This window comes from Astyanax mexicanus, chromosome 6 (genome assembly GCF_023375975.1).
Source record: "Astyanax mexicanus isolate ESR-SI-001 chromosome 6, AstMex3_surface, whole genome shotgun sequence".
NCBI lineage: Eukaryota > Metazoa > Chordata > Actinopteri > Characiformes > Acestrorhamphidae > Astyanax > Astyanax mexicanus.
In genome coordinates, this window is record NC_064413.1 from 8372390 (window position 1) to 8388985 (window position 16596).

Sequence of the window (16596 nt, forward strand, 5' to 3'; positions counted from 1 at the left end):
TAAATGGATGGATGGGTGATAGATAAATAGAGGGATGGATGGATGAAGACATTCATAAATGGTGGATAAAATTGGTGGATGGATGGATGGATGGATGGATGGATGGGTAATGGATGAACAGATGGACGGATGAATGAATGAATGCGTGGATGAAATAGATAGAAGGAATGAAAGAGTGGATGAAATGGAAGGAATTGATAATTTTGAAGAACTAATGAATGAATAGATGAATGGATGAACAGATGGACAGATAAATGAATGAATGCATTGATAAAATAGATAGAGGGAATGATAGAGTGGATGAACCAGAAGATGAAATGGAACGAATTCAGCATTTTGAAGAACTGATGGATGAATAGATGGATGGATCAAATAATAGGTGGGTGTATGGATGGTTAAATTGAGGGATGATGGATAGATGAATAAATGTATGGATGGTGGATGAAAGAATGGGTGATGGATGGATGAATCAATCCATTAATGGTGGATGAAAGAATGGGTGATGGATGAATAGATGGATGGATGAATCAATGCATGAATGGTGGATAAAGAATGTGTGTGTGTGTATGGTTGTATGGATGGCTGGATGAATAGATGGTTGGATGGGTGAAAGAATGGGTGATTGATAAATAGATGGATGGATAAATAAATGCATGAATGGTGGATAAAGAATGGATGGATGGGTCAATAAATACATGGATGGGTGAAATAATTGGAATGGGTGGATAAAAGTGTGAGTGGATGGATGGATGGATTGGACTAATTTTAATTTATTTAACCTTATTTTATCCTTGTGTTTGTAATTAAATAGTAAAAATTAACAAAAAATAGAAATACATCTAATATATTTTATTGTATTCATATATATTTCAAATGTTTTAGGAATTTCAGTAATTTTGGCCCAAACATCCTGCCGTATTTTATTCTTTTTGCAGAGTCTGGTGATGCTTAACAGTTTTTAACAGTATTTAAGGGAGATTACTTTTTACTTGGAATACGATTACGTTACATTGTAGCGCCGGTAGTTCTAGGGGCGGGGCCAAATGGGCATTGGCCGCAGCAGAAATCTGATTGGCCTCTTGAAGTGCCCATTGTCCATTATTCACAAAACAAATGAATAATAATAATAATAATAATAATAATAATAATAATAATAATAATAATAATAATAATAACAACAACAACAACAATAATAATAATAATAATAATAATAATAATAATAATAATAATAATAATAATAATAATAATAATAATAATATAATAATAATAATTATTATTATAATAATAATAATAATAATAACGAAACCAATTACTTTTTACAATATATATTTCATATATTTTTCCCTGTTTTAATTTGCTGCATACACTTTTTCTTTTTGATTAAAAAAACATTAACAAAATACATTTAAGTGTTTGAACTTGGTGTAAGTGATGAAATAATACTTGGTCACTCTATGAATATTGTAGACCCTTGATCGTTTATTCCTCAGAAAAATCCGAGAATTCTAGATTGGGTTGATCTTACGTTGGTTCTTTTATTTACATTTTCTATGTAATGTAATGTATGTTATGTAATGTAACACGTTTACATCCATTTTCAAGACAGAATTTATTTTACAGGACTTTTATTTTGAAGCGGGTTAGCTTTTATTTTGTAGTTTTCTCCTACGGCGGCCCGGAGGAGCAGGCGGCGCTGGAGAAGTCATGGCTGTGTAGCTGTATAATTTTGATGTAGAGAAAATATTATTAATAATAATAAATATTAGTGAAATTTTTAACTGCGTTATTAAGCTGCGGTGTGTGAGGGGCGGAGTCTCTGTTGGAGTGGAGGTGTTATATATATCTGAAAGCGGTAAGAGCTGAATTCAGCTGCGCTGTTTCTCCACACGCGGCTCAAGGTTACATTACTCTCCCGTTTACTGATCATATAATCAATAACACCATCGATACCGGCCTGATATCACTGTAATGCTCTAATACTGCCTGTGATACCGCTACAGTCAAACCCGAGAGCAGCGTCTTTACTGTATAGAAATAACTGCGCAATTTACTCTTAAATTAGGGCATGTATGTGTGTGTGTGTGTTTGTGCGTGTATATATATATATATATATATATATATATATATATATATATATATATATATATATATATATATATATATATAAATAATAGACCACTTTAGTTTCTCTGATTTTTCTATATGTTTGAGGATAATGTACATTGTTGTGTTAAAAACTACGGACCACATTTTCCCAAATTCCAAATAAAAACATTGTAATTTAGAGCATTTATTTGCAGAAAATGAGAAATAACTGAAATAACGAAAAAGATGAAGAACTTTCAGACATGCAAAGAAAACAAGTTCATATTCATAAACTTTTAAGAGTTAAACAATCAAAATTTGTACAAACTAGGTTTTCAATTTTCAATATAGAAACTTTTAAATGGTCCCTTATTTTTTCCAGAACTGTGTATATATATATATATATATATAATTGAACAAAAAAAAACAAATAATAGAAATGTATTCTTTTATTCTTTTTTTCTCATTTTCTGAGGTTCGTTCGTTAGGAAGAAATTGTTTGACCACAAATGGGAAAAAACATTAGGTCAAATAAGTAATAATGTATGCCAGTGCTATCAATTGATTTAAAAAAACTGATTGATAACAGCAGTGTTCTTTAAATAATCACGATTTATCACGCTTTTTATTCTTAATCTTAAGACTTAACACTTCAATTGTGGAAATTTAAAGCTAGACAAAATTATTGTTTCACTGGCAATTTGAATTCGTATTGATATTAGTGGAGTCCATTACTTTAAAAGTCAGTAGTATTTACTGATTACATGATTAAACATGTTAAAGCTGGAACTTTCCTGTATTTTTGGAGAGAGACCGTAATAATTGTGTAATGGATTTTTATTTTAATATTTTCTTCATCAAATGAAGCACTGCAGAAACTCCAGCCGCTGTAAACTACTGTATTTAAACACGCCTCTCTCTGATTAACACTGACGGGTTTCTGATGTGATGGGCGTGTCCTTATAGTGAGTTCCTTCTACGGGTGGGCGATAGGGCCCTAAAATAACATCACGATACTTCAGGTTGTTTTTGGGATAATTATGACAAATATATGACAAAATGTTGAATAAAAAAAATGGTGATCTTATTGCATACAATATGATGTGGCACACCCTTAATTGAGATTTACTGGGATTTACTGGGATTCACCAGATTACAGTAAAAGAAATCAATGATCCAACCTGTCATGATGCTAATAATGCAATCCACAGGTTTAAAAAAAATGATAGTGGACAGATATAATCCGTCTCTAGTTGATTTTTAATGTAAGAACAGTGTTTATTGTCATTTTGCTTCAAAAAAAAAAAAAAAAACAGTTGATAGAACATATGGCCCTGAAATAATACATATATTTATACTCTTTAATTAATGCAGTGGTGGAAAAGTGGCTAATCTTATGAGAACCTGCAAAAGAATCTGAATTCCTTATTTTTAATTTTTTGTCAGATGTTTTTTGTCAGATAATCATAAACATGCAGAAATATGTTATTTACTTTCGTTGTGTTGTAATTTTGTGTTTTTCACACAGAACATGAATCTGCCTCGACTTTATCATCGCTTACGTCTGACAGTAAGTAGCTACTTGTGCTCAGTTTATAGCAGGGGTGTCCAAACTTTTTTTGTTGGCGGCCAGAGGGAGAATATATTTGAAGTCACGGGCCACAGACGCTGTAATAAAACAAATAATGAAATATACCACTTTAAATAATGCTTTTTACTGATTACTTTCATTTACACACCATTTTACTTGACTTACTATCTTTATCTATCTTTGACAGTGTTGTGTAAACTAAGATGTTTTCAAATTGATGTTTCATTTCATGATATCTCTTAATATTAAACTTTGGCCCGTTTTTCTGCGCTACAACCGCGCACCCTCTCCGCTTTTAGACTCTTTGGCCCGTTTTTCTGCGCTAGAAATGCGCACTCTCTCCGCTTTTAGACTCTTTGCCCCGTTTTTCTGCGCTAGAAATACGCACCCTCTCCGCTTTTAGATTCTTTGCCCCATTTTTCTGCGCTAGAAATGCACACCCTCTCCGCTTTTAGATTTTTTGGCCCGTTTTTCTGAGCTAGAAATGCGCACTCTCTCTGCTTTTAGACTCTTTGGCCCGTTTTTCTGCGCTAGAAATGCGCCTTCTCTCCGCTTTTAGACTCTTTGCCCCGATTTTTCTGCGCTAGAAATGCGCACTCTCTTCGCTTTTAGACTCTTTGGCCTGTTTCTGACACCTAGCGTTCAAACTTAGAATCTCACATTATAAAAACCTGCTTAACAGCGGGCCAACTTTCATTCTATTTCTAAAATACCGTAGTTTGGACACCCCTGGTTTATAGTGTCACAGTATACAAGTTAATACACACACACACACACAGTGTGACTCTGACTGATTGGTGCTGTTCTGTTCAGGTTGTGCAGGTGCGGTCTCTCCACGGCAGCAGTAATGTCCAGCAAGTGGAAACGGCTGCTGTGGCGGCAGAATCAGATCCAGTGTCCAGTCAGTTTTCAGTATTCAGGACGTCAGAGAATGATCCGGTATGTGTCACTGTGACTTTAAGACTGAAATATGTGAATTACCTCTGCTCTGCTTGTATTAAAGTGCTTTAGTTAAGCAGTAGTCAGGACTGAAACACTGCTAATAACCTCTTATGAACAAACTGAGCTCAATTGGATGTTTTATGGTTGTTAAAACCAATTTACAGTGGCGTGAAAAAGTATTTGACCCCTACAGATTAATTTTGTTTCAATCTAGCCCTGTGTGAAAAAGTGTTTTCCCCATAAAACCTAATAGTTTGGTTGTGCCACTTTTGTCTACAAGAAATGCAATAAAGCTTTACTAATAAACTGAATGTGTGGTCTGTTTAAGAGCCACAGCATCTTAACCAGTCTTTGACTAAGCCATTCCAAAACTGCTATTTTAATATAAAACTTTCATTCAAGTCATTCAAAGTCATTCAGAGGTGTTTGACTTGTTTATGTGCTTTGGACCATTGTCCTGCTGCAGAACCCAAGTACTTGAGGTCACGAACAGATGGTCAGATATTCTCCTTCAGGATTGTCTGGTAAACAGCAGAATTCCTGGTTCCATCTATTACAGCAAGTTATCAAGACCCTGAAGCCGCAAAGCAGCCTCAGACCATCAAACTACCACCACCATGTTTTACATTCAGTATGATGATCTTTTTTCTGAAAATATGTGTTTGTTTTATGCCAGATGTAACGCCTTTCCAAAAGTTCCACTTTTGTCACATCAGTCCAAAGAATATTTACCTAAAGTCTTGGGATCATCAAGATGTTTGTTGGTAAATGTAAGATGGGTCGTTGTGTTCTTTTTGGTCTGCAGTGTTTTTTGCCTTGGAACTCTTTAATGGAAACATTTTCACCCAGTCTCTTTCTTATTATTAAATCATTAACACTGACCTTAACTGAGGCAAGTGAGATCTGCAGTTTTTTAAATTCTGATCTGGGTTTTTTGTTTGGGACCTCCTGGATGAGTTGTCCATGCCCTTTTGAAAAAATGTCAGTCAGCCGGCCACTACTACGTTCCATATTTTCTTAATTTGAGAATAATAGCTCTCACTGTGGTTCGCTGGAGTCCCAAAGCCTTTACTCAGGTTATATTTGTTTGATATTAGTTTGAAGTTTGTTTGATAATCTGAAAAATGTAAGTATGCCAAAAATGCAAAAACAAAAGAAATGTGTAATTGGGAAAATACTTTTTAAGTACACTGTACATTTGTTTTGTGTTACATTTGTTTTGTGACTGTTCACAACTAATTAGAAGTACTAACCATACCCATCATGCACCCATGTATCTCTATTTCTGCTGTTATTTTTTTATATTTATTTTTTATTTTTTATGAGGAACATGCAAATAGAAATGGTCCAATATAATTAATTTTCTTCTCGCGCAGTTAATATGTTTATTTTCCTTCTTATTGAGATCTTCTCTCGCTCTGTTCCACAGGCGTGTCACACAGACCTGCACGCTGGTCAGTATTACACTCTCCCTACCGCACAGCTCCGCACACTGTTCCCCCACGGACTACCCTATCGCTTCCAGATGCAGGTACCCGCCCCTTTCACTTCACAGTAGACCGTATTTTACTATTTCCTACTGTTTATTACTCTGTGCAATTGTTGAAACTGTTTATTATGGTTGTATGTGTTTGTGACAGCCCCATCTTCAGCTGAAATTGTGGTAACACATGGATGGTCCGTTTGATGGCCTCTTTGATGATCAACTGACATTTAACTGACGTTCAACTACATGTGTATTAAATGCAAATGAACTGAAAGGTGAAAGTAAATGATTCTCTATTGAATATAACCCTACATTCAACTCTAATCCAAACGCTTATCTTAATATTTTAGGATTGGGTTTAGGTTTAGATTTTAAGTTTAGGTTAAGGTTAAGGTTAGGGTTAGGTGTAGGGTTAGATTTTAGGGTTGATTAAGGGTTAAGGTTAGGGTTAGATGTAGGGTTAGATTTTATGGTTGATTAGGGGTTAAGGTTAGGGTTAGGTGTAGGGTTAGATTTTAGGGTTGATTAAGGGTTAAGGTTAGGGTTAGATGTAGGGTTAGATTTTATGGTTGATTAGGGGTTAAGGTTAGGGTAAGGTGTAGGGTTAGATTTTATGGTTGAGTAAGGGTTAAGGTTAGGGTTAGGTGTAGGGTTAGATTTTAGGGTTGATTAAGTGTTAAGGTTAGGGTTAGGTGTAGGGTTAGATTTTAGGGTTGATTAAGGGTTAAGGTTAGGGTTAGGTGTAGGGTTAGATTTTAGGGTTGATTAAGGGTTAAGGTTAGGGTTAGATGTAGGGTTAGATTTTATGGTTGATTAGGGGTTAAGGTTAGGGTAAGGTGTAGGGTTAGATTTTATGGTTGAGTAAGGGTTAAGGTTAGGGTTAGGTGTAGGGTTAGATTTTAGGGTTGATTAAGGGTTAAGGTTAGGGTTAGGTGTAGGGTTAGATTGTAGGGTTGATTAAGGGTTAAGGTTAGGGTTAGGTGTACAGTTAGGTTCTATTTTAAATCATTTACATTCAACATAGGGTTAAGTTAAATTTAATGGACATTCAATTCAGAGGTAGTTGATTGTCAGTTGAGCATCAACAAGTCCATAAAATGGACCATCCAAGTAAAGTGTTACCGAAAGTTTTGTATATTTTTAAAGCAGTCAGTGAAGAGACATATGGTCATCTTTTCTGTTGCTCACAGTACCAGCCGTTCTGTTGCTGATGACAGGAGAAAAAAAGAGTCTAAAAGACCTTCAGTGCAGGAAGATATAGCTTTATTCTAAAGTTTGACAGTACCTAGGCTGGAGCCTGGCACTAATGATCTGAAATCATGGCCCAGCCTTATGGTCCCACTACCAGAGCCCAACTGCCATGGCCCTACTCAAACTCCCCTCGACTGACTCTAACTCCAGACAGCACAGATTATTACCACTTTTTCACAGGAGGCAGGACCACTCATTTATAGGGCTGGGTATTGTTTTAAAAGTGTCAATACCGATATGAAACTTTTAATTCGGTACCAATACCCGAAATACACTTTTTTTTCAATAACTTTTTACCAAATTATAACCGAAAATTACATAAAGTGCGAAATATTCTCACACAACATTATTTTACAGCAGACATGAGTAATCTAATGTTTCTACTGTCACCATGAGAAACTGCATCTTTTTGGATCTTGTCATTTTATTAAGAACAATAATCATTGCTTGTGCTTAAACTACAATTATACCACAGTTACTTCTGACCCTGCAATGTGATTGGCTGAGAGGCATCCTATGAGTGACATTATCAGCCGGTAATGCACTGTAACCGAAGCTCTCCATGTATTACTCCGCCACATACAGATAACCTAAGCTTACAAGTCAAACAGCGCAGCTTCAAACAGAGCAGTTATGGAACTATTTTAACACACGGAGTGTTTATAACCAAACAGATTATATTTTCACATTCTCTTTAACTCTTTACAATCTTTCAATAAACAGCCATAATGGATCTGTGGTACAATCGCTATAACACACTTGAGATTCGTGCTATAACGTGTAATATTGGCACTGCTGTGATGCGGTCGTAGGCACGAGGCCGAGTGCCAATATTACATGTTATAGCACGAACCTCAAATGTATTATTGTTAAAGGTCACCTTCCGTCGTTTTTTCTTTCATTTTAAAATGTCTAGTTGTGGTCTCTAGTATGAATGAATGACATGTGAGCCGTTTTTGTAAAAAAAAAAGTGCTCAGGTGTCTCTGTATAGCTCTTTTTTAATGGACTGTTTTAGGGGTGTGTCCAAAATGACCGGATTCCAGCTTTGCTCATGAATATTCATACATGCAAACAGCATGCAAATATCTCTCCTCTGATTGGCTAGGAGCACTGCGACGCCCCTCCACCGCTCTGCCGCTCACTGCCTCCCACCTCCTAACTGATGAGCGGTGATGTTGCGTCGCTTCAGCTCCGCCTCTGGGAGTTTCTCGAGCCAAGGTGGGCTGGTCTGTGAGTTTCTGCCTACGTAGGCAGAAAGATAATTCAAAATTCACCCGTTTTTCGGAGGGGGGAGGGGGGATTTCTTTGCTTAGCTCCTGCAGACAATGGGGGCTGCAAAACAGTTTAATGTGCAGGTGTACACATTCAACTCGGAGAGACCTACTGTATTCCACAAAAAACAAGAAAAATCGGATTTTTGCGGAAGGTGAGCTTTAAATATTTTGCCTATGCATATTGATGATGTATTCAGTTACTGTGTTCTGAGTTTAATGAAGCTGTGTGCATGTGTGTGTGTTCTCTGTTTCCAGATAAAGACGTTTAACGAGGCGTGTGTGATGGTGAGGCAGCCTGCGCTGGAGCTCATCTCTTACCTGAAGAAAGCAGACTACAGCAGACCGGCCTTGCGCTACATACTCTGTATCCTTCATAACTCACAGCAGGAGCAGCCAATCAGCACCAGTTTAACCCAGGGGTGTCCTGTCTCATACATACAGGGCTAAAAACTGCAGCCACCCACCCCCCACACACACACACACACTCCAGCAAGAAAATATCATATTTTTTTCTCCTTACATTACTTTTACTTTCATACATTTAAGTAGTATTATACGCAGTACCAGTACTTTACTAAGCTTCTACAGAAATATTTGAAACCCCAGTATCTCTACTTCTACCTGAGTAATGAATGTCAACTTTTCACACCTTTGTTTTACACACAAAAAATCTTTTTGAGCCATTGATTGATTGTGGATCGTCTGTGCCGTTTTAAGCATTAGGTAAAAAGATTTAGGTAAAAATTTGCATTGAGTAAAAGGGAATTAAAATTGAGTTTCGATAAATTAAATCAGTCACGTTACAAAAATAAACAATCACGTAACCCCACACGCAGCACCAGGAGCGGATAGCTTCCACAAATGCAGTAGAACTGACCTCACCAGAGTCTGCTTAAAAAGGGAACCCCAGACCACTGATGTTAGGAGGACCAGAGATCAGTACTCTGGACTGTTACTAGGCTACAAAGCAGCTTTCATACTCAATCAAACGAACCAAACCAGAGAGCAAGCGCACCTGGGTCCAGGAAAAAGGCGAGTGTAAAAACACCAACAAAAAAAAACTGCAGTCTTGGACACCCCTGATCTAACCAATTGCACCTGACAGTGTAAGGCTAATATAGTTAATTATAATTAATGAAATTTATACCACAGTTAGTTCCGACCATGCAATTTGATTGGCTGAGAGTGACAATTTTAATGGTAATGCACTGTAACTGAAGCTCTCCATGCATTACTCTGCCACATACAGGTAACCTAGCTATAATGCAGCGCTTACAAACCAAATGCGATATCATTAAACACCACTGGGAGGTGCTGGATCCCATAGATACAGTGCAGAAACACAATTTTACCAATAGGCGGCGCAGGCAAAGATGCGATCCACACAAATAAATACGCATTATTACACACATTATCAGCCAACAATATCAGGTTAAGAGCTGTTATTATTAAAATAAAAGCTTAAGTGTATATATTTGCTGGGGGGCGCCGAAATAAACAAAACTTAAATTCTTAAAAAAAAAAAACATTTTCTTTCAGTCAAATGATCATTAGACTTAAATCTACACATCTACAATCTTTTCTCTTCTAAAAAAACATATATTTGGGTGAGTAAAGCACTTCTGTTAATTTACAGTAAGCTTAGATTTCCACAATTTTGACTGAAATGGCCGATAATGCAGAGCTTACAGCGCAGCTACAAACAGAGCAGCAATGGAACTATTTTAACTCGCAGAGTGTTTATAACCAAACAGATCAACAGTATTTTCTCGTCCTGTTTAACTCAAAATCTTTCAATAAACATTGATAATAGCCTTCAGCCTCTTGCCTTCGACCGCATCACAGCAGTGCCAATATGACAGGTTATAGCACTCCCTCTTGTGTATTATTGCTTAATTAATACTTCACCTATTAGCATGGTATCTTAAACTCATTCCTCATACTGTGTGAAGCTGTTCAGTAATCTCTAATAAACTTGTTTAGGTGGTTTTAGAGTATGTGTATTAGTGAGTGTGAGTGAGTGTTTTTGTGCTGGAATGAGTTTTTCCCTTGACAGTCCTGTAGATGGAGAGACGGGCTGTGGGAAGACTATGTCTCTGTGCCACGCTCTTCATTTCTGCGCCACTCAGGGCTGGATGGTCCTGCACATACCAGATGGTGAGGAACTCATGTGGTCAGTTATATAACCAGCATACAGCAACTTGATCAGTTTATTACTAATCACTTATACAACAACACAAACATTATGCAATAACAGACCGGCATAAGGGAGAAACAGACAGTCCGGACCCACAGCCAGCCTTTTTCAAAGAGAATATCTGAACTCATCATGTAATATCATCAGTACTTCAGTAACTTCTTAGTCTTGCGTCTGTGGGACTGCATGCAATCAAATCTTCCACACAGTGATCAATCGAAAGTTGGACACACATCTTAAATTCAGTGTTTTTTTTTTTTTTTTTTCATTATTTAAAAATGTTTTGCACAGGGTTCGAACAGGTGCTTGAATTCTGGAAAATGCTTGAATTTTAACGTTCTGTTTTCGGCCTTGGAGAAAGTGCTTGAAATTCTAACTACATTTACTTTACGTTTACTTACTCAATAGCTATCTGACTAAATAAGTTTGCTTAAAAAAATAATTGCAGTGCGTAAAATTAAAAAAAAGCTTTAATTTCTTCTCATTCTGCTCTTAAGAAACACAATTCTGGTTGTGTTTATATAAACATAATACCATCTCTTGCAGGTGATAAAAAAGCAAATCAATAATTTTGAGTATATGTATGTATAAATGCTCTCAACTCACCCCCCAAATTTAACATATTACGGTAACTGCATAATCAAATGAATAGTGTGGTAGGCCCCTGGGTTTAGGGGCGTGACCACTGTGACCCGGAAGGAGGAAGATCACAGAGATACACAGACACGGGGAGTAAATGAACTCAAACGTACCTTTATTGGCTTTTAAATTCCCTCCACCACACCCAAAACAAACTTAAAACATAACTACAGCCCAGTGGGGCTCTAGAGTTCAGTAGTTTACTTAGTTTTTTGGTTTAAAGCGTCAGTGCAGCCTCATCCCTCAGCTCCCCAGTGAAAGTCCTCTCTCGAGTGAGGACTGAGGCTCAGTATATATGCCTGTCCCAGCTGGCGGCTCAATCAGTCCTCATGCGGACCAGCTGGGACAGACATGGCTTTGCGCTCCGGCGTGGGGCGGACCCACAACTCCCCCACCTCCTCACGCCACAATAGGGTAAACATACAGTGAAGAACATTGGTATTTGAATCCATAATTCCTGCTGTTTACTTACTTAGAAATAGTATTTTTATTAGTAGCATAGTCACTGTGAAGTGTGGAGAAACGTTTTGTGATATATTGAATATCTCTGAATCGAAATCTTGAGATATCACTGTTATCATTAATTTACCACAGCTGAAAGGTGCTGGAAAAACTTCAAAATGGGCCTTGAAAGTGCTTGAAAAGTGCTTGTAGAAGGAGTATGAACCCTGTTTGCATTGTGGATCAATACTAAAGTCATCCAACAGTCAACTCACAGTTAATATCCCTGATTTCAGAAAAAAAGCTGGAGGCTAATTTTATTTTTATGTAATAAAAGCTTGCTCTTTGTTCTTGTTTTTTTTTTTTTTTTTTTTAGCTCATTTGTGGGTGAAAAACTGCCGGGAGCTGCTGCCCTCATCGTCCCGCCCGGGTCGCCTTGACCAGCCGCTCCAAGCTTCCCTGTGGCTGAAGAATTTTAAAACCACCAATGATCGTTTCCTCTCAAAGGTACCATAATATCCAGGCTGTAAGCCGCTACTTTTTTCACATGCTTTGATCACTGCGGCTTATATAACAGTGCAGCATATATTTATTATTTATTTATTTAATGAAGTGAAATAGATCTTACTTAACTCGCAGTATAGAATTGTAACGCATGCTAATGCAATGCTCCGTGACTCCTAATGCTCTGTACCCGACCAGATAAAGACGACGCAGCGTTATGTGTGGACGAAGAGGGAGACCACAGAGGAGGGACGGCCTTTAGGAGAGCTGGTAGACCAGGTGAGACCTGATCATTACTATTATAATATAACACTGTTATTGTCCAATAGATACGTACAGTATTTTGGTCGGTCCTAACTCAGACTTTGTTCTCCTGTTATCAGGGTGTGGCCCGTGTGAAAAGCAGCAGCGACGTCGTGGGGGCTCTGCTGAGAGAGCTGCGGCTGCAGGCAGGGGGCGCCGCAGAGGGAGCCTTCAGACTGGCTGTAGCTGTAGATGGAGTCAACGCTCTGTGGGGAAGGACAACTTTAAAAAAGGAGGACAAGAGTGAGGTACTGTCATATGTGACTGATGAGGCTGGATCATATGAACATTATAGACAATAATAGAGCGCCCCCTATTCTTTATGTACTGTATTACAGTTTGTCAGAATGAGTGTGTGGATCATATGAACATTATAATGCGTTATAGAGCGCCCCCTACAGTTCATGTAGTGTATTAAAGTCTTCCAGAAAGAGTGTTTGAATGAAAAGAGCATTTCCTACAATTGATGTAGTGTATTACAGTCTGTCAGAAAGAGTGTTTGAATGAAAAGAGCATTATAGAGCATTTCCTACAATTGATGTAGTGTATTACAGTCTGTCAGAATGAGAATGTGGATCAAATCAACATTATAGAGCATTATAGAGCACCCCTAAACATAATGTAGTGTATAACAGTCTGTCAGAATGAGTGTGTGGATGAAATGAACATCATAGAGCATTATAGAGCGTCCCCTAAACATAATGTAGTGTATTTCAGTCTGTCAGAATGAGTCTGTGGATCATATAAACATTATAGAGCACTAACTACACTTCCTGTAGTGTATAACAGTCTGTCAGAATGAGAGTGTTGATCATATGAACATTATAGAGCATTTTAGAGCGCCCCCTACACTTAATGTAGTGTTTTACAGTCTGTCAGAATGAGAGTGTTGATCATATGAACATTATAGAGCATTATAGAGCGCCACCTACTCTTGCTATAGTGTATTACAGTCTGTCAGAATGAGTGTGTGGATCAAATGAACATTATATAGCATTATAGAGTGCCCCCTAAACGTAATGTAGTGTATTACAGTCGGTCAGAATAAGCGTATGGATCATATTAACATTATAGAGCACCCCCCGGCACTTAATGTAGTGTATTGCAGTCTGTAGTGTATTACAGTTTGTCAGAATGAGTGTGTGGATCATATGAACAGTATAAAGCATTATGGAGCACCCCTTGCATATCATGTAATGTATTACAGTCTTCCAGAAAGAGGGTGTGGATCATATGAACATTATAGAGCATTTTACAGCTCCCCCTACACTTCCTGTAGTGTATTACAGTCTGTCAGAATGAGTGTGTGGATCATATGAGCAATATAGTGCATTATAGACCTATGGATGTTTTGTTTTTTTCTTCTTTTATATGCTCACCCCACTATTTCTAATGCTTTCTTAGGTTTTGCCAGAGGAGTTAACACTTGTCCATAACCTGAGAAAAATGCTGAGAAATGACTGGGTGAGTATATTTTAAACGACTTTTTAAATAGTTACTGTATTCTTAAGGATGGCTCGATGGTTCTCTTTTTATCCGCTGACTCCTTATCTGTTGTCATTTTTTTATATATATATATAGAGTGGGGGAGCCATTCTCACAACCCTGTCCCATACTGGCTCCCTTTACAAACCTCGCTCAGCCTACCTGCCCATGGAGCTGCTGGGAGAGGTCAGAACACACACACTATCCAGTCTCTGACTGTAATTTGATAAAGCTGATGTTTTTAGGCCTAAAAATGATCTTATTTTTTTGTCTTTCAGGAGGGGTTTGATACTATGGACCCCTTTGTGCCAGTCCCTGTTTCTTCCTACACTGAAAAGGAGTTTGAGAGCTGTTACCTGTACTACATGGACCGGCACTGGCTCCAGCATCCACACAGTGAGTGTCTGAGTTAGAGCTGAACTATATATCAATATATCGATATTTTATTGTATTGTATTGTGATATACAGCTCTGAAAAAAATAAGAAACCAAATAAAAATGCTGAGTTTCTTTCATTTTACCAAATTATAAACCATTGGAATATAATCAAGAGGAAGATGGATGAACACATGCAATCAAACCAAACTGAACTGCTTGAATTGTTGCACCAGGAGTGCAGGCATAAAGTTATCCAAAAGCAGTGTGTAAGACTGGTGGAGGAGACCATGATGCCAAGATAAAAACCAGGGTTATTCCACCAGATGTTGATTGCTGAACTCTTAAAACTTTATGAATATGAACTTGTTTTCTTTGCATTATTTAAGGTCTGAAGCTCTGCATCTTTTTTTTTTATTTCAACCATTTCTCATTTTCTGCAAATAAATACTCTAAATGCCGAATTTGGGAAAAAATATTGTCTGTAGTTTATAGAATAAAACGACAATGTTCATTTCACTCAAACATAAACCTATAAATAGCAAAATCAGAGAAACTGATTCAGAAACTGAAGTGGTTAAAAATATGAGGATAACGATTTTGAGGATATTATCAGTGCTTAAAGAACATTGACTTAACTGTTCATTTCATTACATATTGTGTAAAAATCCTGTTAAATTGGATGATTTGTAGCAAAATGTAATATAAGTCACTGTACTGTTCATGAAAGGGTATATGAATATGAATTTTAATAATCTGCCACTCCTTATGCATTTTGTCTGTGAGTTAAAACACGATAAATACCGGTACTGTGAATCATAAGATTATCTTTAAAAACTGTGATCTAAAATTGTGCCATATCTGCCAAGCTCTATAACTGCATGATTATGTACACCAAGGCCGATGGCTTTTAGACTGTTAATGTCGATATCAGAATTGTTTCGTATCCACTGAAATTAAAAAATAAAATAAAGTATTGTGATATAAATGTTGGCCATATCGTCCAGACCTAGTCTGAATGTATACACTTCTGAAAATCTTGGGCTGTTGATTAAAAAGTACTGGATATTTTTAAATTCAAATATGTTTGTTTAATTGTAGCTTTTCAACTTTTCAAAAAAAAGTGAAAAATCAGAAAGAAATATTCTTGTTAAGATTCAGATTGTTGAGTGAGCATTCAGCCTCACTTACAAGTTAACACCTCACAACTTATACAAGTGTGAATATAATGAAGACCATAAGTAATCTGACAGGGTACACAGTAGCACTCCACACCATAATTCTGAATGTCGGGATTTTGATGATTATATTATGATATATTGTATTATTGGGTGATTTTGAATCGGTCGAATCTTCTTGTACCAAAACACTTTAACAATCCCATAATGAGAAACAGTTGAACAAATTGATTTTATTTAAGACACTTCCTCTCAATAAGAAATTTGTGTTGTGAAATTTGTGATGTACAGATTGTAGCAGAGTACAGTTTTTAACAGTAGCAACAGAAATAATTGTATATATTTATTTTGTTTGATTTTGTTTCTGCAGGTCAAACAGAGGAGGGCAAGAAAGAACTCATCTTCCTCAGCAACAGAAACCCGTCCATTCTGGAAAGACTGTGCGCCACCCTATAATGAATATCTCTCTCTCTCTCTCTCTCTCTCTCTCTTGTTCTCTTGTGTGTAAAATTATGTGTAACAGACATTATATGCTCTTTAATAATAAAAATCTGCCCTGTGGTAAAAAACTGGCATGTCATACATACAATGGGGGAAATTACATATTTGATACACTGCTGATTTTGCAAGGTTTTATCATAGGTACACTTCAACTGTGTGAGGGAATCAGAAAAACAATTCCAGAAAATCACATTATATGATTTTTAAATAATTAGTTAGCAGATTTGAAAGATTTTCTATTGGGTTCAGGTTTTGAGAATGGCTCAGTCACTCCAGGACCTTGTAATGCTTCTTACAGAGCCACTGCTTATTTGCCCTGGCTGTGTGTTTTGGGTCATTGTCA

General features: G+C 37.0%; 1 protein-coding gene across 1 annotated transcript; it reads left to right on the plus strand.

Moving 5' to 3' along the window:
* Positions 1-1660: 1660 nt before the first annotated feature.
* dap3 (death associated protein 3) lies at positions 1661-16321 on the plus strand. The gene is made up of 13 exons (XM_049480619.1): positions 1661-1852; positions 3614-3655; positions 4490-4615; positions 6048-6149; positions 8886-8994; positions 10695-10787; positions 12284-12414; positions 12610-12690; positions 12795-12962; positions 14119-14178; positions 14296-14385; positions 14478-14595; positions 16123-16321. Exons 2-13 carry the CDS (start codon positions 3617-3619, stop codon positions 16206-16208), a joined length of 1203 nt encoding a protein of 400 aa, XP_049336576.1. The 5' UTR covers positions 1661-1852; positions 3614-3616; the 3' UTR covers positions 16209-16321.
* Positions 16322-16596: the final 275 nt, after the last annotated feature.

Coding starts and splice junctions, on each gene's coding strand:
- dap3 (XM_049480619.1), top strand. CDS start 3,617: ATGAATCTGCCTCGACTTTATCATCGCTTACGTCTGACA. Junction 8,995..10,694: donor GGCCTTGCGCTACATACTCT/GTATCCTTCATA, acceptor ACAGTCCTGTAG/ATGGAGAGACGGGCTGTGGG. Junction 12,691..12,794: donor TAGGAGAGCTGGTAGACCAG/GTGAGACCTGAT, acceptor TCCTGTTATCAG/GGTGTGGCCCGTGTGAAAAG.